Genomic DNA, 23,457 nt, shown 5'->3' with positions numbered 1-23,457 from the left:
GTGACATAGTGAAAATTTGATGAAAATTTAACCATATTAAAAGGAGTAAGAATCAATTTCTTGTGATCTAATCTCTGAAGTTTAATAAGGAGACAATAAAAAAAATAATGAGACAATAGAGTTGCCTTTTTTGGCTCTAGTAATCTTTTTTTTTAAAGATTTTTTAAGATTTTATTTAACTTATTTAAATAAAATCTCATGAGAGACACAGAGAGAGAGGCAGAGACACAGGCAGAGGGAGAAGCAGGCACCCAATTCAGGACTCCATCCCCGGACAAAGATCATTCCCTGAGCCAAAGGCAGAGGCTCAACCACTGAGCCACCCAGGCGTCCCTTGACCATAGTAATCTAAAGCAATAATATGAATCTGTTTAATAATGTTCTGAATTATAGCATATTAAATTATTTTACATATGTTAAGAATGTTTGAATTAGAAATTATTTTGTCATTTTTTGTTCTGTTACTCATAGAATCTTGTGTCTTTCTGAAATTTACTTTTAGCTTTAATTTAGTTTTAAAACCCTATTTTCAACACTTTAGCCATTAAAAAAAATAATAAACCTCATTAAATGATTTAAGAACACTTACTAGTCCTGTCACTGGATGAAATCAGTATCCCAGGCCTGATCTCTCTTTTTTCTGGCCCATCCTTATTCTGTTAAACTAGTACTACATCAAGCATAATATATTTGAAAACAAACATCATCTTTCCTTTGCCTAGCTCCTGTCTTCTGTATTTTCCTTTATTTTGTCAGTCACTCAACAAACTTTTATTGATTATTGAATCAAGCACTGCTAGAAATTGGGAATAAAAGATCTCTCTGTCATCTGGGAAGCTCATATCCTAGTAAGTAAGACAAATCAATGAACACAATGAAGTGGAATAAATGTATTAATTATATGTATATGATATAGTGAAAGGGTTTATATGACACATCTAAATTAGACTAGCATTATGAGTTTGAAGAAGTGAGAGAAGTCCAGCATACCTGGAGTATAGAGAGTAGGGGAAAATGGTATAAAGAAAGGCTGGAGGGCAGCCCGGGTGTCTCAGCAGGTTAGCGCTCGTTCGGCCCAGGTCGTGGTCCTGGAGTCCCAGGATCGAGTCCCACATCGGGCACCTTGCATGGAGCCTGCTTCTCCCTCTGCCTGTGTCTCTACCTCTCTTGCTCTCTCTGTGTCTCTCATGAATAAATAAATGAAATTAAAAAAAAAGAAAAGGCTGGAGACTTTGGGAGGGGTCAGATCATATAAGGCTGATTTGGATTTTATACTAAGTGCATTGCAAAGGCACCAGAAGGTTTTCATCTGGGTTTACACAACCAAATCTATGCATTACAAAGATCATTGAATGTTGAGTGGAGAAAGATTGGAAAGAGCAATGGTGAGTGAAGGAAAAGCTAATTAGCATGTTACTGTAGTAAATCAGGAGACCAAGGTCAGTGGCCTGGACTCCACAGTAATCTATCTTAAACTCCACAAACAAATACATAAACCTTCAAAAAATTTTGGTTGAAGAAATAGATGAATGCTATGAGGAAGATAACACGCTTACTTCATGAGCTATTATGAGACTCCTCAGAGTATTTAATTCTTTTTGTGTTATATGTTATTATGTCTTACACTCCAGCCCCTCCTTCCTAAACCAGGAAGGCCCAAGTTGCAGAATGAAGTTTATTTCCCGCCCACAGCGTAAGAATCTAGGTACTTAAAAAAAAAAAAAAAAAAAATCTAGATACTGATCAACAGAATTTTTTTCTTTTTTTTTTTTTAACTTTTTTTTAGTGGCTTTATTGAGATTTTTTTTTTTAAGATTTTATTTATTTACTCATGAGAGGCACAGAGAGAGAGAGAGAGGCAGAGACCTAGGCAAAGGGAAAGCAGGCTCCATGCAGGAAGCCCAATGTGGGACTCCATTCCAGTACTCCGGGATCACGCCCCGAGCTGAAGGCAAACTCTCAACCACTGAGCCACCCAGGTGTCCCCAGAATTTTTTCATAGAGTACGACATGACATACCATGAGCCCCAGATGTATCTAAAGATTGTCTCTCATATTAGGTTAAATCCATTAGAGTAATTATGCAGAGGGACCTCAGATAAAAACAGAGCAATCCCTTTGGAGAGCTGTATGAACAAGTGACTGAGTTTATAGAAACTTTCATAATTCATTTTAATTCTAAAACTGGGGGATCCCTGGGTGGTGCAGCGGTTTAGCGCCTGCCTTTGGCCCAGGGCGCGATCCTGGAGACCCGGGATCGAATCCCACATCAGGCTCCCAGTGCATGGAGCCTGCTTCTTCCTCTGCCTGTGTCTCTGCCTGTCTCTCTCACTGTGTGCCTATCATAAATAAATAAATAAATTTTTTAAAAAATTGTTAATTCTAAAACTGGTGCCCAGAAGGCCACAGACCTTTTTATCAAATGGATGGAATAATTTAAGAGGCCTAGAAAATCAGAGCAGATTGCTTTTTCTGTGGAGATTTCCAACATAAAACCCAGTTTTGGAAATAATGAGCAGCTTTATATGTGAGTTGTTATTATAGGCAGCTGAGCTCAGCTCATCTGGGCTTTCCTTACAGAGCCTATGAGGCATAGCAACAGAAATACCCTCACTGCTAAGAAGTCTGGATTGTATCTGTAGCATGACTGCTGCATGATTTCTGCAAAAAAAAACCCTGCCAGTAAAAATTAGTCCCTAGGGCTCAGGCTTCCCACAGGGTTTGCTGTGTCAGCTTTGTAATTTTGTTTGATTTCCTGTTTCATGGCTTCCCTCACTGTCGCTGTCACTAATAACTGTACATTGTACAATTCTTAAAGTAATTTATAAGTATTATATCCTATTCTGGGGACAAAGGAAGCCTAGGACTCTCAGGCTGAAACGTTTATGTACTTTAAAAGCTGTACACAATGTGTATTCTTTGGAGTGCATTTTTTAATCCTTAGAAGATCCTTGATTCCAAGTTTTGTGCTCTACCCATATATGGCAAATTCAACGAGTGGTGAATGGCTTAGGTAAGATATTTCTTGGAAGAAATTGATTTCTCAGGACGCCTAGGTGACTCAGCGGTTGGGCACCTGCCCTCAGCTCAGGGTGTGATCCTGAGTGAGATATGAAACCTCACTGTGGTGTATCAAGACATTCTGGGACCCAAAACCACAGCAGTACAAAATCCTTTTGTCTTAAAGGCCCCAGGTTAGATGTTTAGAAAGTATTGCAGATAAAGCATGTTGCCAGCCAATGATGTTTACTCTTGTCTGCTTAGTAGAGAGGGTAATACTACTGAGTTCTCTTTATTTTACTCAAACTAGAAATGTAAATTAGAATATAAAAAATGAATTCATTTTGGAACAGACCACCAAGTCAAAAGAGAGTTCTCAGCTTGTTTTTAGGCCAGAGTTAGACGTTTAGTGGTATTGTGATTTATAATGGAAAACTGGTTCATAGATTAGAAAAGATGCTGAAATGGGACTAAGCCCACAGAAAGCTACTTTTAAGATCTAGTGACAGTGTTTTCCCTACAAGTGGGAAAAAAACTAGTTTTTGATATGACTCATAGAAATAATTCTTTTTTTAGAGCACATTGAAGTTTGAGTTTTCTCCAACCTTATAACACATGGATTTGTCAGTCATGTAAATGTGCCTTAAGATGACATGGAAGAAATTCCATAAGAGAACAAAAAATGCTATAGGTTTATGACTGTCTGCTTAAAAATACTTTGACAGGAAGCTAATGTAGAAAAATTGCCTTTAGATTGTTTGTAGTTTTAAAGTGTTTTTGTTTCCCCATCATTTTGTTAAAGTGTAAGATACTGGGAATGTCATAGATAATTACACATCAACTTTGTTCATTAATGTTTACCAAAGGTTTTGTTTCTTTTCATCTGCAAACTACCTGTAAGGCTAGATAGTAAATATGTTAGACTTTACATATTCTTTTGGGGTTTGTTTTTTTTGTAACCCTTTAAAAATGTAAAGCTCATTCTTAGCTTTTAGGCCATAAAAGCGGGCCTCAGGCCAGAAGCGGGCCTCAGGCCAGATTTGGCCTGTGGGCTGTAATTTGTTGACCTCTAGACTAGAGATCAAAGTGAAAAATCCCTAATCTTAGAGCATATGAATTATGCTTGTAATGCCTGGGGATTTTTGTTTGTTTTTATTTTTGTATTTATTTTGTTCACTTAAGAAATACTTGAACCGCAGCCAAATCTTACCCTGAATGACCTCTTCCCAGTAGTAAGGAAAAAATGATTTGAGGAAAAAGTGTAATTATGTAAGATTTTAGAAACAATGCAACCATAAAAGATAGATACAATGGCAAATAAAAACACAGAAAAATGTTCAGCATCACTAGCCATCAGTGAAATGCACATTAAACCCAAATGAGATACTACCTATTCGAATGGGTAAAATAAACATTAAAATATTTGGTTATAGAATTGTGTATGGTTAGAGGTTTTATTTGTAAAACATATGCATTAAAAATAATAAAATTTCAGAATCATTATTTTCATGTTTCACAAGTGTATGATTTATTGTCCCAGCCAGTTGGTAAACTTCTTGAGGATATTAACATGTCTTTGTACATCTTTTGAATGTGAAGGTATAAACTACTTTAGCCTGGTGCTTCCCCTAGTGGGTGGTCAGTAGTGTTTATAATGTAAAATGGGGATCCTCCAGCTATGAATCATTGAAGTTAAATCTGCTGCTAATAAGGCAGCACCAGAATTATCCTTCTGACCCAAATGTTAATAAACTCTGTTATAAGGGTCGGGAAAGGGAAGTGGAGGCTGGGAACAGGGAGGAGAAGGGGCAAGCTCACCTTAGCCAAGAAGCTTTTTAAGCCTATTTTGAAACCAGAAAATTAAAGTCTGCAAATTCCTACTTAAAGCCCTATCTTTGTTCACACCTAGTGTGATTAGGTCAGGTATATTTGGGGTTAAATAATGATTAATGCTTCTCAACTAGGTATTTGGGGGTAAATAAAATAACTTGGAGATTCGTATATTTGGGTAGATTTGGACAGGACAGATTTAGAGAGCAAACACTGGAGTTTAAAACATGTTCTGAGGGGCACCTGAGTGGTGGCACAGTTGGTTAAGTGTCCGACTCTTGGTTTCAGCTCAGGTCATGATCTCAGGGTTGTGAAATCGAGCCCTGCATCAGACTGTGTACTCAGCACAGAGTGAGCTTCAGAATCTCTCTCTTTCTCCCTCTGCCTGTCTTGTCGTATTCGTTCTCTCTCTCAAATAAGCAAATATTTTTTTAAATGTCCTGAGAAACAGCTTTTTCTCCCACTTAATGGAAGGCAAACTACATAAGGATAGGGTTGTCATTTCCCATTTTTTTTGGCCAATAAAACATTGATTATCATTGGCAAAGGGTTAAATAAGGAACAAGTTTCCTGCAACTGCAAGTTCCAAAATGTGTTGCAAGATTTTTGTAGGAAGGAATTTATGAACTTTACAAATTAGAATAGTCCCCACAGATTCAGACCAAAGAGTGAAGAGCTTTCAATAAATTACTTATGGGCAAGATAGGGAAAGCCATTTTCAAGCAACCTAAATGGAATTGTATAAACCATCTTGCTTTTTGAGTATTATCTCTAGACTAAAATTGCTGTGTGTTCATTTTGTTAGTAGCAGTAGCATTGTGTGTAGTGTGAGGGCCAAGGGTGGGCTGCCCCAAGATGGATCACTTTGGCATAAAGATTATTTCAATTTAAAAGTAATCAAAACCCAGCAGGTGCTGGAAAAGCTGTCTGCCTCCCCCTCAATTGCCTAAATTTACATTGGAAAGGAGAGCCTGGGCCAGCATGAGAGCTATTAACAGAGGCTCCCCTTTACCTAAGAAACTCACCTGCATAAAAGGGCAACTGTTGTTTTTCAAAACATCTTTCATATTCCTGCTTATGGCCTTCTCCCCTTTGTATCTTCAGGCCCTATCCCTCTCCTTAGTTCAAATAAGTTTTGTGTTGCCTCATTGTCTTTAGGATTTCATGCCTGTGTGTGTTCCCCATATGTACACCTATTAAATTTGATTTTCTTCTGTAAATCTGTCTCAGGTCAATTTAAGTCCAGCTAGAAGAACCCTAGGGGCAGAGGAAGGTCTTCCTCACCAACAGTAGCCTTCTACTGCTGCAAAAGGAAAGGAGTAGATTGGCTACTCTTTCCATAAGCAAGAAAAGCATGATTGGGGAGGTAATAAATAAATCTATTGAGGAAAAAATCTTAGTTGGAAAAACATTACTATTGTTGATGCTTTACTACTGATGCCAAATAGTGTAAAAAAATAATAATAATGAAGTTAGAGCAACCACTCTTCAGGATTTCCAGTTCTTTCCTCTACACTTACTTGAATTACTAGAAAAAAAAAATCTGTATTATAGAAAAACTGTTAGGTGCAAGTACCTCAAAAATTCATGACCTACCAAATTCAGCACAGGCACAAAAAGAAGAACATTTGAATTGACAAAGCTGAACCCCTTAATAATGAGTTGGAAGAAAAAGAGAAGCTTTTGTGAATTAACAAAATTCAACCAGGTAAATTTAAAGATCTAATTGGCTTTATTGAACGATTCATGAATTGTTTGAATTGTGCGGCACCTCACCTAGCAAGTAGAGAGGAACTCCAGGAAGTTGTACCAAATGGCAGATTTTTCTAGAGGATGGGGGGACAGGAAAGTTATTAGCAAAAGAAAAGGATTGTTCCAGGCTAGGCCAGGGGGGAAAAACAAAGGGGTCTTATTCACAAGAGCTTGTCTATCTCTAGGGGATGGAAAGGGCCCTTGTGTCACTCACTGGCACTGACTGAAAAATTCCTGACTGACCAGCTAAGACTCCATTGCTGGGGTAGTTTGAAACTGTAGTTAGATTATGTATTAAGCACCTGTTTGGGAACTCAGTCTAAGTGACACCATTTGGGCTTGTGGTATTTTTTTTTTGTTTTTTGTTTTGTTTTTTTACATTTCTAACATCAGGATTTACCACTAGAAATGAGATTTTTAACCAGTTTACTGAGAAGTAATGATGGCATTGAAATATAGCAAGAGAAGTAGAAGGGAATAACTCCAGAAGTCATTGGATACTTGAAAGATGCAATGAACTCTAAGACATAGACAAGATTATGGCTCAGATTAAAGGGGAGGCAAGAACTCAGAGAAGAATTTGTATCCAAGATATACTTTATATCAAAGACACGAAGATTGGATTGGTGTCCAACACCTTTTCATCAACTAAGAACATCACATGTTACTAACAAAGGAAAAAACTATACTAAAGAAAAGAGTTATTTCCTGATTTGTGTGCTTGGATTCAGTTCAGATTTGATTGGTCTCTTATTTTTTTTTAAAGATTTTATTTATTCATGAAAGACAGAGAGAGAGAGGCAGGCTCCATGCAGGGAGCCCAGTGTGGGACTTGATCCTGGGACTCCAGGATCACACCTCGGGCTGTAGGTAGGCGCTAAACTGCTGAGCCACCCAGGGATTCCCTGATTGGTCTCTTAAATCCAGAATTACAATGGAGCTTTAGTTACCTTGATTTAAAGAAAAAAAAAAACAAAACAAAAACGTAGAACTAAAAGAGAGATGGGAAATAAACCTGGTGAGCTCTATGCCTGCTACAGCTTATTCCCTGGAGGTAATTTCCAGGTTGCAGGGCAAGGAGGGGTAATACAGAGCCCAAAAGACTCCTGCAGAGGAGGACACTGGACTGAGCATCTGGGGAGACCAAGACTGCTAGATTTCACAAGAGACCATTCCAGAGAGGAGATGGAGCTGCACACGGTGCCCATGAGGCTTCAGCGAAGTACTGATCAGGAAACTACCTGATACCTGCCTCAGTATGAATAAACCTCAAAATGATTATCTTGAGTGGAAGCACCTAGATTTTTTTAAAAGAATAAAATACATATTATTTTGTTCCATTTATTAAAATTTTAGAAAATGCAACTAATCTGTATGACACAAAGCAGATCAGTGATTGAGGGGTTGGGGAGAAGTGTCTGGAGGTGACAGGAAAGGGGCAGGAGGAAGAGATGACAAAGGAGCACAAGGCAACTTGTAGGAGTGGTGGATATATTCATTAATTTGATTGAAGAGATGGGTTTCACAGTTTTAAGTATGTCAAAACTTAACTGTATTGCATATGTTAAGCACATGTAGTTTGTCAGTTGTACTCTTTTTAAAACCTGCATACAAAAAAAAAGCTAAATACAAATAAAAGAGTAGCTTCCCTTTCAGATGTTCTGAGAAAATGAAAGGAGGGAATAAGCTCAGGTAACCCCTTTGCAGCTCTCCCAACTCAGGCTATCTTTTCTAAGATTTTTGCTGTTCCAAAAGTATCTTTCAGTTTCAGAGATGGGTTGTTAGGATCTATGTAGTCAGATATTGCTCTTGTCAATGAAGATATAACTTTATGCAATTTTGTGTTTCAGGGCTCATGAACCAAGCAAGCAAACATGAAAAATGGATTAAGGCCGATGCCCCAGAAGGCACTGTAAATGTTAGAAGTCAAAGCTGGTTTCAGTCCCTGAAACTGCAGGACTAAGGATGGTTTGAATTATATTTATAATTTTTAACAATGACGGGGTGCCTGGGTGGTTCAGTGGTTGAGCATCTGCCTTTGGCTCAGGCCGGGATCCCGGGGTCCTGGGATGGAGCCTGCTTCTCCCTCTGCCTATGTCTCTACCTCTGTGTGTCTCTCATGAATAAACAAATAAAAATCTTTGCAATTTCTAACAATGATTAACAGATCTGTGACTACAAAATGCAAAAACCATAGTTCATCTCAATGTTGAAAACAACAAATTGGAGTGAATGAATACTGGTGAATTGTCTTGTGGGGGCCTTTTCAAAATTTGTACTTAGCTATTGTATTTGTTTTCTCTTTCCCTGTCATGAAACTACACAAACTTACCGACTTAAAATAACACTTATTTTTAGCTTACAGTTTTGTAGGTTAAGACACCTGCATGGCTATGTTCTCTGCTCAGGGTGGACAAGGCTGGACTCAAGGCATTAACCAGAATATGTTCTCATCTGGATGCTCTGGGGGGAAAAATCTACTTTCAAGCTTGTTCAGATTGTTGACAAAATCCAGCTTCTTGTAACTACTACTGAGCTCTCTCTTTTCTTGCTGTCCATCTGTGATCATTTTAAGTTTCCACGGGCCACTCGCATTCCTCCATTGTAAAGCCAGCAATGATGCATTCAGTGATCCTGGTACTTCAATATCTGATCTTGTCTGCAACCAGCTGGAGAAAGTGCTTTTAAAGACCTCACTGGAGGGCACCTGAGTGGCTCAGTGGTTGAGCATCTGCCTTTGGCTCAGGTCATGATCCCGGGGTCCTGGGATCAAGTCCCACATAGGGCTCCTCGTGGAGAGCCTGCTTCTCCCTCTGCCTGTGTCTCTGCCTCTCTCTGTCTCTCATGAATAAATGAATGAATCTTTAAAAAAATAAAGGGTCAGTTGATTAGATCAGACCTACCTGGAATAATCTTTGTTTTGCCATATACTGTAACATAATCATGGAAGTGCTATCTCATCATATTTATAATTTCCATTTACACTCAAGAGGAGGAGATATACAAAGGCATAGGTAATGGGGGGCAGTTATCTTAGAAATTCTTGCGCCATAGCTCTCTTGTAACATGTTTGCTACTTAGTACTTCTTATGACATCAATGTAAATTGAAGCTATGAATAAAACACATCATAAATGTGATGCTTTTGCCACCGATTCTTAATTTTTTTGTATTATTTAAGATATAATGCATTGGAAAGAGGAGAAAATTCAGCTATTTTATAGTCTGCTGTATGAATATTGATTTTTACTTTTACAGTAGCATACTGTATAATTTCCTAAATTTCTCTTTCAAACCTTACTTTGTCTACTTCTGGGGTATTTAACTTACCCAAGACTGAATAGACCTATCTTTTGGATTATGTTTTTTTATGATTAGGATAAATCAGTTCTTAAATAATGCTTTCTAATAAACCTCAAATACTATGATTTATAATAGTTTCTTGTTAATATTTTATTTATTTGCAGTTCTACTCTTCATATTTACGAGACAAAGTAAACTTCGTGGAACATCTCATAGTATCCTTTAGTTAGTCTTCATGAAATCAAGATTTATAGGAATCCCTGGGTGGCTCAGCAGTGTGGCGCCAGCCTTTGGCCCAAGACATGATCCTAGAGTCCTGGGATCAAGTCCCACATCGGGCTCCTTGCGTGGAGCCTGCTTCTCCCTCTGCCTGTGTCTCTGCCTCTCTCTTGCGCTCTGTCTCTCAAAAATGAATAAATAAAATATTTAAAAAAAAAAGCTATAGTATTCAAAACAGTATGGTGCTGGCACAAAAATAAACAGATCAATGGAACAGAATAGAAAGACCAGAAATAAACCCACAATTATATGATCAATTTTTTAAATTTTTTTTTAATTTTTATTTATTTATGATAGTCACACAGAGAGAGAGAGTGAGAGAGGCAGAGACACAGGCAGAAGGAGAAGCAGGCTCCGTGCACCGGGAGCCTGACGTGGGATTCGATACTGGGTCTCTAGGATCGCGCCCTGGGCCAAAGGCGGGCGCCAAACCGCTGTGCCACCCAGGGATCCCTATGATCAATTTTTGACGAAGGAAGCAAAAGTATGCAATGGGAAAAAAAGACCATCTCTTCAATAAATGGTGTTTTGAAAACTGGACAGCTACATGCAAAAGAATGATACTGGACCACTTTCCTACACCATACACAAAAATTAATTCGAAATGGATTAAGAACCTAACTAAATGTGAGATCTGAAACCATAAAAAATCCTAGAAGAGAGCATAGGCAGTAATTTCCCTGACATCAGCTGAAACAACATCTACCTAGATCTGTCTCCTGAGGCAAGGGAAACAAAAGCAAAAATAAACTGTTCTACAACTCAACACCAAAGAAACAATCCAATTAAATAGAAGAAATTAACAGACATTTCTCCAATTAAGACATCCAGGTGGCAAACAGACACATGAAAAGACACTCAACATCACTCATTTTCAGAGAAATCTAAATCAAATGCATGAGATACCACCTTGTACCCTTTAGAATGGTTAAAATAAAAACCACAGTAAACAACAAACAGGTGAGGATTTAAAGAAAAAGGAACTCTTGCACTATCAGTGGGAATGCAGACTGGTGCAGGCATTAAGGTTCCTCAGAAAATTAAAAAATAGAGCTACAATATGATCCAGCAATCACACTTGTAGGTATTTACCCAAAGAATATGAAAATGCTAATTCTAAGGGATGTATATACCCATATGTTTAATGCAGCATTATTTACAGTAGCTAAATTACAGAAGCAACCCAAATGTCCATTGATGGATGGATAAAGAAGATGTGGTCCACAGTGGAATATTATTCAGCAATAAAGAAGAATGAAATCTTACCATTTACAATAATATGGTTGGAGCTAGAGAGTATTATGCTAAGTGAAATAAGTCAGAATAAGACAAATACCATATGATTTCACTCATATGTCGAATTTAAAAAACAAAAAAAAGTGACAAAATGAGACAAAAAGAGATTCTTAACTATACAGAACAAAATGATGGTTACCAGAGGGGAGGTGAGTGGGGGGATCGGTGAAATAGGTGATGGGGATTAGGAGTGCACTTGCCATGATGAGCACTTCGTAATACATGGAATTCCTGAATCACTATATCGTATACCTAAAACTAGACCTAAAAGTATTGTATACCTAAAACTAAAACTATACTTAAAACTAATATAATATATTAATTTAACTAAAACTAATATAATACTGCACGTTAACTACACTGGAATTTTTTAAAAAGTAATGGAGAAAATAGGTTAAAGACTGATCCGGTATTACCAACACAGGTCATTTGTGACAGAACAGAGTTGTGCTTTTCCCTGGACCCTCAACAGAAATATCAATAGTGATAAAAATCCACAGGTGAAAGCTTAATAAGGAGGTACGCGACAATCCATACCTTTTAGCATAAAATAGGAAGAGCATCTTTTTTGACATAGCATGGTTGTTAAAATTCCTCTGTAGCACAGATGTGATTAAAAAGAGATTTTTCGGGACGCCTGGTGGCTTAGTGGTTAGGCATCTGCCTTCCACCCAGGGTGTGATCCTGGGATCCAGGATCGAGTCCCACATTGGGCTCCCTGCGTGGAGTCTGCTTCTCCCCCCCCCCCCCCCCCCCCCCCCCCCCCCCCCCCGTCTCTCATGAATAAATAAAAATTTTTTTTTAAAGATCTTTCTGAAACATTGCAGGGATATCCTTTCAATTCACATGTAGTTCATATTTCTATTTAACTTATCCCTGACTGTTAAATCAAATGTGAAGGTGAGTCCTGGGTTAAGTGGCATTTAGTTCTTATTGTTAAATGTCTGGAAATAACTAAGAAAGCCTTGTTTCCTTTAAAGATGTATGTCTACATTTTTTAAATCATCACAGATCCTTAAAATCATTACCCAGGCTCAAACTCTTACACTGACTCATATGACCTGACCATCTCTGCTTTCTTTTGTGAAGAAAAGCTTCTAAATTCCTTGTCAAAAACGTCACATCTCTCAGGGTTATTTTATAACTGTAACCTTAGATTTGATAATCTCATCAGCACCATTTGTTTGATGAAGGTAAATTTAAGTAGAAAATTTACATAGTAGCAATACTTGATTTGGCTTTTTTAAAAAATCATGATTAAACCAATTAGAAGAACTAATAATGTATTTAGAAATATTTGTAGTTGGAATAAAAATCAGGAGATGATTTGCTGCTTGGTTACACTGTTGAGATCCAGCTGGTAAAAATACTTTCATCAAATTAAGCTACCAACTTCTAGATTTTTTGTTCTTCTTGCTTGAGGCTGAAGGTCATACTACTTCCTCTTCACCACTGTATATTGAATCTGTCACTGTGATTTCTTCATCTTCTTTAAGTGGTGTTATCTCTTGTTTTGTAAGAGGCTTGCCTTCATAATCATAGCCAAACCAAAGTGGAGGGTCATTAGGGTTATATTCTTGCTGCTGAACCATAGATGACATTCTCCTTGCTGCCTCCCTGCAATAAGAGTGATTTGCATTAGCCAGTTGCAGAAGTAATTGCTAGCGCAGAATTTTCAAACCAGAGCAAATTTATAGTTAAAGAACTGTCTCAAGGCAAATGAATTGGACAGCTCTTTTGCATTCCTGAGAGAGTATGCAAATATTCAGGATCCCAAAGTTTAAGTAGCTCGGTAGCTCTCTGGTTCAGTGGGATCAGAGATTAACAGACTCAGTGAATGGTTAGGGAAACTATGCATGGCAATGGAGTGGGAACACTGAGGCCACTCTAGTGCTCTTGAGTGAGCCTTCTGCCCCGCATCTCTAGTTTCTTTGATGAGGGAGTACCCTAACCAGCCAATCTATGAAGTCCCACCATGGAGGAGCTCTTAACCCAGAGTCCACAGATCCCTGTTGGATAGATGGATGAACTTCAGGGAAGTCCATGAATTCCCTGAAAATTTATGCAGTTTTGTATCTAATATATATTTTTCTGAGGAGAGGGTTTGTGCTTCATCAAACTCTCAAAGGTGTCAGTGACCAAAATGATTAAAAATATTACTGTCTTTCTTAGGAAGAAATAAGGAAGAAAGGGAAAAAAGCACCTAAACGTGATTCTGGACCCAAATTTTAAGATAGGTGGGTGGAAGTTTCCACCCCTAACTAAGCAATTCTTAGCAGCTGGGTATCCTACAATTCAACTTAATTTTGACACTGTCTACCCAGAGACAGCATCAGATTCCACAGATTAAAGGCCCATCCTCACTAGACTGCCCTCCACTTCAGATACCAGTTGCAAGTCCAGGTTGTCACTCAGGCTTCTGACTGACTGGCTATAGAGCAAAAGTTCCAACAACCCCGGCCCCCCGCCTGCCCCCACCATTCTTGGGTTTGATTAATTTGCTGGAGTTGCTTACCGAACTCAGAGAAACATTTTGCTTACTGGTTCACTGGTATTTTATAAATGAGTATAACTCAGGAATAGCCAGGTGGAAGAGATATATGGGACAGGGTGTGGGGAAAGGGTACAGAGCTTCCATGCCTTCTCTAGGTGCACCACTCTCCAAATCCACACATACTAACCAACCTGGAAGCTCTCCAAACCCTGTCCATTTAGGATTTTATGGAGGCTTCATTATGTGGACATGTTTGATGAAATCATTGGCCACTGGGGATTGATTTAATCTCTAGCCTCTCTCCCCTCCCAGGAAGTCAGAGGGTGGGACTGAAAGTTCTACCCCTCTGTTCTTGGTTGGTTCCTCTGACAACCAGCTTCCATCCTAAAGTGCTTTCCAAAAGTCACCTCATTAATATAAACCCAGTTGGGGTGGAAAGGAGTTTGTTATAAAAACAAGACACCCAGTTCACTTTTATGGCTCTGAATTGATTTCAGGAACTGAGGACAAGACCAAATATTATGACAAAAGATGTTCTCATTGTTCTTGTAGCCCAGGAAATTTCAAGCGTTTGGGGAGCTGTGAGCCAAGAACCATGACGAAAGACCAATATATATTTCTCATAAATCACAATATCACAGCATTAGAAAAAAAAAGTATATCTAACTCAAAAATGCCTTCTCAAGGGTTTTCAAGGGTAGAACAATGCCATTTTTCTAGGAAGTTGGTTTGAATATTGAGGCCAGTACTAAAAAAAAAAAAAAAAAAAAGTAATTGGCAATTTCTGTAGGATCAGAAATGAGTAATGATATTTGCCTATGAAGGGGCTACTTTGCCCACTATTACCATATATTACACTGAGTTATTAATTGCAAAAGTCTGGAAACAGTCATTGATAAAGAAGCTGGTATTACCACATGCTTTGAGTTAAATTTGTGCTCAATGGCTATATGTGTTCAGGCAGCACATATGAAATTGGAAAAGGCTGAGATGCATCAGTTGTTTAAAATGCATTTCATTTAAACCAAATTTTAGATGTATTAAAATAATTATAACCAACTCAACAGGAAGACAACCATAGCATTACTAATTCCATCTCTTACCACATTGCTTTTTGGCATATATAATTCCACTCACATAAAACAAAAACTAAAACAAAACAAAACACACAAGTTTAAAGAATAACATAAGTAAAAGCAAATTATGGTAATTTCTAGTTCTGAGCCATCAATCCTATGAACTAAAACTTGGCAAACCAGTGTCTTCTCTTTAGAGAAGTACTTATTCTCAAATTTGAAAATTTTAAGTTTATGGTCAAAGATGAAGTTTTACATTCTGGTAATGTTTTAATTTTTTTTTTTTTTTTTTTTAGTGTGGTCCTACATTTGAAAATTCTTTTTTTTTTTTTTTTTTCCCAAGCCAAACTGTATCCAGCTTTATTAAAGATACTTTTCATAAACAATCATGGTATTTCAGGCAGGACATGGGCGGATGATCGTTAACAATATACAACAACTTTCAAACTCCCTTCTTCAATGGACTACCAAAATCAGAAAGCCACTATAAAACCCAATGAAGTCTTCATGTGATGCTCTGAACAGGTTAAGTTTAGAGTGAGGGTTGACAGTTCACATTTAGCATGTTGTTTAACAACTTTTCACAAGCCGACCCTGACTTTCAGGAAATGAAATGAAAATGGCAGAATTATCAATCTGAAGATCCACAAGCTAAAAAAAGGAACTCTTTTGAGGGACGCCATCTCAGTGGTGACACCGTAAAGTCCAGATTGCCTGACATACTGGGAACCATTTCATGGGATCAGGTTCCAACAGGTCTCTGGGTTTAAGGGAGTCAAGTCTATGTTGAAGGCAGAGAGGGAGAAGAGGACATAGAAAAATGAATTTTAGTTTTTCCACACCACCAAGGTGGCTCATGTGTGTCAACATCAAGGAATCCCTCCTCCTGGGAGCCAAGAGGAAGTTTCTCAAAACTAGAAGGGGAAGGTGTTTTTCCCTCTTGTTATCAATCTAGCTTCGGAGATATTCTATTAGTGACATATGCCCTTCCCCCAAAACAACAATGAAGTGTTCCGTGTGCTAACAACATAGCTTAAAAAAAAAAAAAGTAAAACAAATTCTGCATTTTTATAAAACTTGATAAAAAATAGTATTTCAAACTGTACAGTCACCAGAAGTACACAGTTATCAAAAATGCACACACTTCACTTGGCATCTCCAGCACCTTCAGCTTTCTGTGCCTGGTGTGTGTTGGCATCTCTATATTCTGCAGGGTTATTTCCGTCCTTGCCAGCATCAGCTTTCCCCTTTTTCCCTTTGGGTACCTTCTCTCCCTTCTTTGCAGGGGCCTTTTTAGGCTTGGGCTCTGGCTTTGGAGGAGCAGGTTTAGCAGATAACCTTGCAGATCTTCTCTGTGGCTCATCCTTCACCTTGGCTGTATCTCCTTTAGCATCCCCTTCAGCCTTTCTCTTGGGCGTGGTGGCGACGGCGGCGGGATGTAAGCGCTGGACGCGGGGATGCGGCGGCAGCGGGCCTTGGCCGGTCCGGGGGTCGTTCTCGCCTCTTCTTCTTCACACTGCTCTGAAAATTCTTATATATGATCTTTATATGTCCTCTAAGTAGGACATCATTGTGCAGTAGTAAGAGTGTTATATCTTTAGCTTCTTCCTATTTTCTTCTGAAGATTATTCTCCCCTTCCAATTCTATGGAGCTGAGATTGTTAAGGTTTTGAGGGTGTTTTTCATGAAGATTGTTTTCCCTTGAGCACTTACTGTAACATAATACCAAATGTCAAGGGAATCTGAAGCATAAAATATTGGCACCATCAGTTTCAAATATAAAACACCTCCTCGGCAACAGAGCTTCATTGTTACTAACCCTTCACCCCATGTCTGCCTATTTAAACTCAATCCATCTTTCAAAACTTCAAAACAATCCAGCCTCTTGTAAAGACCCACACCCAATCAGTTCCTCCTCTGAACTCTATAGAAAGTTGATCATGAAGTTAATTTCTTTCCAATACATAGCTTCATGGCATTAATTGTTTACAATTTTAAACTTTATTGGGATGCCTGGGTGGCTCAGCAGTTGAGGGTCTGCCTTCAGCTCAGGGTGTGATACCGGGATCCAGGATCAAATCCCACGTCGGGCTCCCTGCATGGAGCCTGCTTCTCCCTCTGCCTGTGTCTCCGCCTCTCTCTGTGTGTGTCTCTCATGAATAAATAAATTTTTTAAATCTTTAAAATAAATAAATAAATAATAAATAAAAATAAACTTTGATATTTTCCTTTTGTTTAAGAAGATAGTAAATTATTTAAGGGTATATTCCATTTCTTTGTATCTTCAGTGGGAACCCAAACAAGACATTTTCAGCAGTTTACACCAACAAGGGAAGCCGTTTTAGCGCTCTTACGTCCTGCAGGTTTGTTTGAGGCATTCTTAGGTTGCTTTTTCCAACACCCTCTTGCCCCCTGCCAGGATCCTCCCAAACAGCAGAGCTCTGGCCTCACATTCTGTAGTTCACAGTAGTTGGTAATGATTCAGTGTCACTGATGGTAAGTCCAGTACAACTATAGGCAACAATGGCCTTGAGCTTTAGGAAAAGGATGAGTTTGAGGAGTAAAAGATTTGTAAGTAATTGACTAAAGTATATGTATCCTTTGGCCTCAGAAGAGCAACAGTTTTTGAAAGGTCTAGATAACTGATAGGAAGATAAAAACTCTTAATGCTAAATTTGTAACATATGAATAATGGGTCATACAGTTCCCCAGTCAGCTACGAGCCAGGGTAAATGAGATGATAATTAGGGCAAATAATGGGAGTTTGAGAAGATAACCAGCAAGTTGGGGATACTAAATCCTCAATATAGACAAGAAAAAATAGGGAATGAATAGGGAAGAGGACTTGTTAAATGCAATCTGATGAGACAGAGTGAACTTGAGTTTCGTATTAAGCACTACCCATGGGGGAAGTACCCAGTGGTATGTGCTGTTAACTTCAAGCAGATAAAAGAGCAATTTTGTTTAAGGTAAAAAATAAATTTACTTGGGAATAGCAGAGGAATCGCAATTAAGGACAAGCAAGCTATGGTAAGCCATAAGCAAGTTCAAAAAGAAAAAGGGAAGGTCAGCTTTTATTATGTTTTAGGAGGAAATTGGGGAGGGTTGTTTTCAACAAAAGTTTATTGGAAAAGAACAAGAGTTTGAGGTTGTGGCAGTTTCTCATTGGCTGCAAGTGGTGGTCAGTGCGTTGTTGCTGGGGCAGGGAGGGATCTTCCTTTTCTGAAAAGCGGAGATAAAATTCCTGTGAAAAATGTCCTCTCTTGTTGAAATACAATTGTCCTTGAGCAACACAAGGCTTAGGGGTGCTGACCCCTTATTTCTTGACTCCATGCCACCTTTATCGCTTTATCATAGCTCTTAGTGGCAATCATTGCTTTTTGTTGTACTCTTCGTCAGCTTCATTGAAACTCAACATCCGAAGGTCCCCTGACCATTGGAGGTGATGCTTACAGACCAGAGAGAAGCAAAGGATCAGGTCTCTGATCCTTCTCCCTTCCCTTCTTCCCCAGTCTCAAAGGCCAGGACGTTAAGGCTTTCTGTAGCTTAGAGTGTTTCTGAAGCGGATCTTAAAGTGCGTATGCTTTCACAGCACGGTAATGGGAAAAAAATGAAAATCTGAATCTGTCTTGGGGCAAATCTGAGCTTATTAGAATTAGAATGCCAGCATAAACTATTCCCTAATCCACTTTCTCTCCACCTTTTAGAAAATCCTTAGCCCATGAACTAGCTGTCCTTACCACCTCACTTGAACCTGTGGCATCCATCCTCTTAGGACTGACTCCTAAGACTCAGGACCTGGCCAACAGAACAGACCAGCATAGTGTCTGCCAGCAAATATCTCTGAGTGCTTTTTCACAAATCCTGTTTTGCTGTGTGTTTGCACACATGCACTTTTGAAAAGTATCCAGAAACTTGAAAAATGTAGAAACCGAACATTCCTGCCAAAAAGAACTCTCTCTCTCTTTAGTTATCAAAGTAGTTTGGTGGCCTGGTATGATCAATATATGGGAGCTAAGAGATGCTGAAAAGAAGATGTCTGCTTAGGAATTACTATGTGTTCTAAATGTCTTAGAGTACATATGGAATCCTTTGACTCCTTTCCACTCTGGCTTGACTTAAGTTGTCTCTAAGACCCTTGGACCTTGTAGGAAATGCTTTGGGAACAGAATCAGTGCACTGCTTAGTGATCGTTATTCATTTAACTTGGTGAGGCAGGCATCTCTGGATCAGTAGAGAACATGATTTTCCAAATGATACATACAAACAGTTGTGAAGTATCACATTAGATGTTTAGTAATAATGAGGTACTGATGATTTTAAGTGATTTTTGGTTTTTATATATTAAAGGGGATTTCAAGTTATTTCTATAATAACACTACTTGCTCTCACATACATTTCCTCCTAGTTTCTTGAGTAGCATAAAAGGGGGTGGAGTGTTGGAGCCAACGCAGATTGCTGGAATCAGCAGCCTCTCAAACGTACACATCAGCAAGTGAATTGGGCACAACAGAACCCATGTCTCCCCTTATTTATCAAGTCCTTTGAATGTCAGAGCTTTAAAAAAAGCTTGAAAATCACTAAGCTAAAGGTAAAAGAGCACCACCGTGATGATTAAGATATAGGTACAAAAAGTATGGCTCTGCCTTTTATTTGTTTGACCTTGGAGCTTTATTTAAGCTGTTTAAACGAGTTACCTTATTCATTTTTAAATATGGTGGTATTTATGAGCATTAGATGAGATAGTAAACAAAATAGGATTAACAGAATAAATAGCAGATAATAATTGTTAGGTAATATTATTTGTTCATACTAATAACATTCAGTAGCTCCAGATTACAAAGGCCTTTCCCCAAAGATTTTTCCATGAGCTAAAGAGAACTCTGATTAGAGTTTTATTTCCTAGCAACAGACCTCTCAGGGGGGTTGGCTAGTACTTCATGCTGCCAGCCAGCAACTGCTACAAAGGCCTTCAGGATATCTCTTTTTGGAGCTCTAAAAGCCACCAAGACTTTACTCATCTCTTTAGAGTTGAAAGTTTTGGACTCTGAATACAAAAATGTCAGAAAAGGCCCTTTATTCTTTGCTAATTATAGACTTAATGTCTCTTTTACCTCTTTGTGGCTCAGACCCTCCTGGGTTGTGAAGACCATTGTTTGGGTCTTGTTCCCTCTCTTCAACTATGCTCTTCTTCCTTTCCATTGCTTGTTTTTCCCACCGAAGGCCATATGTTAAAAGGTTGGTTGTACACAATTGATTCAAATCTAAACTGATATTTTTGTCATGTTTATGATCATAGTTGCTACTTATTGCTCCTTGAATTAAAGGAGCCTAGATTATGTCTCCGCATGATGCTTCTGGAACCACTTCTTGTGATCCCTTTAGGCTCTGGGGTTGGTAGAATGACAGTATATCTCCTGCTGAAAGCTCTCTTGCAAAATTTGCCAATTTGCTCTTTGACCAAAAGTTTCCTACTCCCCCACTTCAGCTGGACAGGCGTCTTTGGTTTGCAAATCTGGCTTAAAATTTTTAGATTCCAATGAGTATAGGGTAATTTATACATAGAAAAGTTTCTTCTGATGACAGTAATTGGATTTTAAGAGCCACATCATAGGATATTTTCTTGTTCAAGTGGAAACAAACATGTGGGAGCCCAACACTTTGTGATTCAAAGCCATTGAACCACTTCCCACGCAAGAAAAATTTCCTCTATCCCAACTACCAAATGTTCTATTTCACCCAGACAAAATGGCCATTGCAGTTGAGGGAGCCACATTAGTCATGGAAAGAGCAAACAACTCTGATTTTTTAGAGTCAATATAAGTAAGCGATTAGACATCATCACAAACTTGAGTCTTGAAAGGGCCACATATTCTGTGCAACATTTCCAATTCCACCCAAGGATTTAAGTGGAGGAGGAAGCTGCTTTATAATCCTTAGAGCTGCCCCCAAACAAACCTGACCCTACCTAGCCAGGCCTTAACACTTCTCCAATCAAAGTTTTCAGACCAGGTATTTTGGAAGTTCCTTGACTAAAAAACAGTACCTGTCCTAGAAGTTGGAAGTCAAGACAAGTATTTGCAGAGCCTTACTAGTCCAAATGCTAGGACTCTCCAAGCCACTCTACTGTGGGGACTGCCCTTCTTTATTGCTAGACAAAGACAGAATCAGAGGATTCTAGGCCTCTTTCCTACTGGAGTGTAGCAGGGGTGGGCCTATGAGGAAGACTGAGGTGGTTTGGCCTTTTTAGACAATGAGATGGACAGACAAGCCAGGTGCCCTCTAAACACTAGGACCATGTTTCTGCTTCTTGCTGGTAGGGACAGCCAGCTATGGTGGTAGAAAACAAAATAGGCCTTGACTGTCCTAGCTTAGGAAAGGAATCTTTCATAGATCCAACTAGTTGACTAGAGTTTTGCATCGGGTTTTGGGGGCCAAGCCTAGCTAGTAATAAAGTCTTACTTTGCCTTATTTTGTTTTTGTCACATATTTTTAATCTAGTGACTTTGAAGGCAGGATTAGGATATTACAAAATATTTTGGGTCTTCTTAACCAAACACCATTTTTATCATACTTTAATATCCCATACTATAATTAGGTTCGTGTAGACCCGTACTAGAAAGTCTCCATTCATTCTTACTTAAAATCCCACTTATTAGAAGTTTAGTGATATTACCTCCCCAAAATACTAATTTTGTTAAAACTCAATGAGAAGATTAGAAGCCAGACTCTTTTGTGTAATAAGTTATTCATTCATTGTCATATTACCCAAAATTGTCTGTTTAATGATATGACAGGGTTGGCAGGGACTCCCAGGACCTTATTTTATGGTATCCTTTCTCAATGAAGTTAATATCCATTTTAGTCATCTCTAGACCTATTATGAAGGGTATGAGTCTCCATTCCTCTTCAAAAATTTTCAAAGACCTGCTTCTTTTCTTCTGACCCAGCTTCAGTTGGCCTCCCCCAATCAGGCCCAGGCTCAATGAGAGTGCCTGTCTTACTAGTAATAATTTTTGTGTGCTTCCCCCTTCCCCCCCCCCCATTTCATTTCATTTTAACACATACAGCCTTAGATCAGAAACCATTTTCTTCCTCAGGCTTCAAGTGATCAGATCTCCTAGTTCAGCTTGTGCCAAGACTATTTAATTAAGGAAGTTCCTCTGTGACATATATGTGCTTACACTTTATACTTTGATAATATTAATTCTTAGTATTCATTTTTCCAGCCTGCTGCAAAGAACCAGACCTTCAGGGATTGGTCAAGAATTCTCATTTTGAGCACTCCACTGGTTACTTCATCAGGTCAGCTAAAACTACTTGCATGTTTTTACTCTCCACCAATAAGGAAACAAACTAAACAATGAAGCAAATAACTGCTTTATATTTTAAAACTCACAGAGTAGACACCTGAGACCCTCTCCTTATATAGAGTGCTTATTTATCTAACGTTTGCTTCCATGGAAACATTTTGCAAATTGTAGGAACCAGCACTTGGCCTGTAGCAGTCAAGCCAGAATACTTTACTCTGAGCTGTAGCTCTTAGAGGAAATCCCTAAATGAGTAACAACTATCAAGCAACTAGCTTTGAGAGAGATGGGGCTTAGGGGAACTGTTAGTAATTTATACTTAATTGTTAACTGGTTTAATTTAATTATTTCTTAGCCTGTAGGGGAGATTAACTGAATGGAAATATTTTTGAGAGATGAGTAGAGGAAGAGGTCATGATAGTTCTATGAGGAGCAGAGTTAAGCTTTTTAACACTGGCATGGTCAAAGAAAGGGAGGTGAGAAGGTCTGCTAGTAAAGGGATATAAAACCGCAAAGACTATTTTAGAAGAAAGCGTAATAATGTTCAGTTCAAAATGTGACTTCAATTAGGCAAAAAGTAAAATGAAACTTCATAACTCTGAAAGCCACTATGTATTACAAATGCCATTCTGTTGTCTCAGAAAGTTGTTCTCAAAGCTTTTCATATTCGGGTTCGTACTTACTTGGAAATAAGTCTGCAGTATTGCATCTTAAGGATTCGAAGTTGTTTGCAGCCCATCTGAAGGTCCTCAAGCATTTGGTCAGTAAGCAGGACACAACCAGAAATATCCAAAATGTGCAAGTAATGGCATTTTGCTGATAACATCTCCATCGCTGAGTCAGTAATCTGAACACACAGCCAAAGTTAAGTACTGATTATTCTGATGAACTCCATCCCAAGAAAGAATGTGTACTAGGCAATTTGAGCTGCTGTAACAAAATACCATAGACAGAGTAGTTTAAACAACAGACATTTGTTTTGCATAGTTCTGGAAGCTGAGAAGTCTAAGATTAGTTTACCCACAGACTGAGTGTCTGGTGAAGACCCTCTTCCTGGTTTGCAGATGGCTACTTTCTTGCTGTATCTTCACAAGGCAGAGAAATAGCTCTGGTTTCTT

General features: G+C 38.6%; 2 protein-coding genes across 8 annotated transcripts in view; one reads left to right on the top strand and one right to left on the bottom strand.

The window, feature by feature from the left end:
• Window positions 1-9,721, top strand: part of FAM185A (family with sequence similarity 185 member A) — a 58,812-nt gene extending 49,091 nt beyond the window's left edge. Inside the window, exon 8 of the mRNA XM_038562537.1 lies at window positions 8,433-9,721. Coding sequence (XP_038418465.1) covers window positions 8,433-8,545 — 113 coding nt within the window. The 3' untranslated portion in view covers window positions 8,546-9,721. The remainder of the gene's footprint in view (window positions 1-8,432) is intronic.
• A 3,004-nt stretch (window positions 9,722-12,725) lies between these two features.
• Window positions 12,726-23,457, bottom strand: part of FBXL13 (F-box and leucine rich repeat protein 13) — a 204,400-nt gene continuing 193,668 nt past the window's right edge. For all 7 annotated transcript variants that reach the window (XM_038562793.1, XM_038562790.1, XM_038562794.1 and 4 more), the window contains 2 exons: window positions 23,023-23,186; window positions 12,726-13,076 (listed from right to left, as the gene is read on the bottom strand). In XM_038562793.1, the coding sequence (XP_038418721.1) occupies window positions 12,890-13,076; window positions 23,023-23,186 (351 nt within the window). In that variant the 3' untranslated portion in view covers window positions 12,726-12,889. The remainder of the gene's footprint in view (window positions 13,077-23,022; window positions 23,187-23,457) is intronic.

Source organism: Canis lupus, chromosome 18, assembly GCF_011100685.1.
Source record: "Canis lupus familiaris isolate Mischka breed German Shepherd chromosome 18, alternate assembly UU_Cfam_GSD_1.0, whole genome shotgun sequence".
Classification (NCBI taxonomy): Eukaryota; Metazoa; Chordata; class Mammalia; order Carnivora; family Canidae; genus Canis; species Canis lupus.
This window is presented reverse-complemented; position numbering and strand designations above follow the sequence as displayed.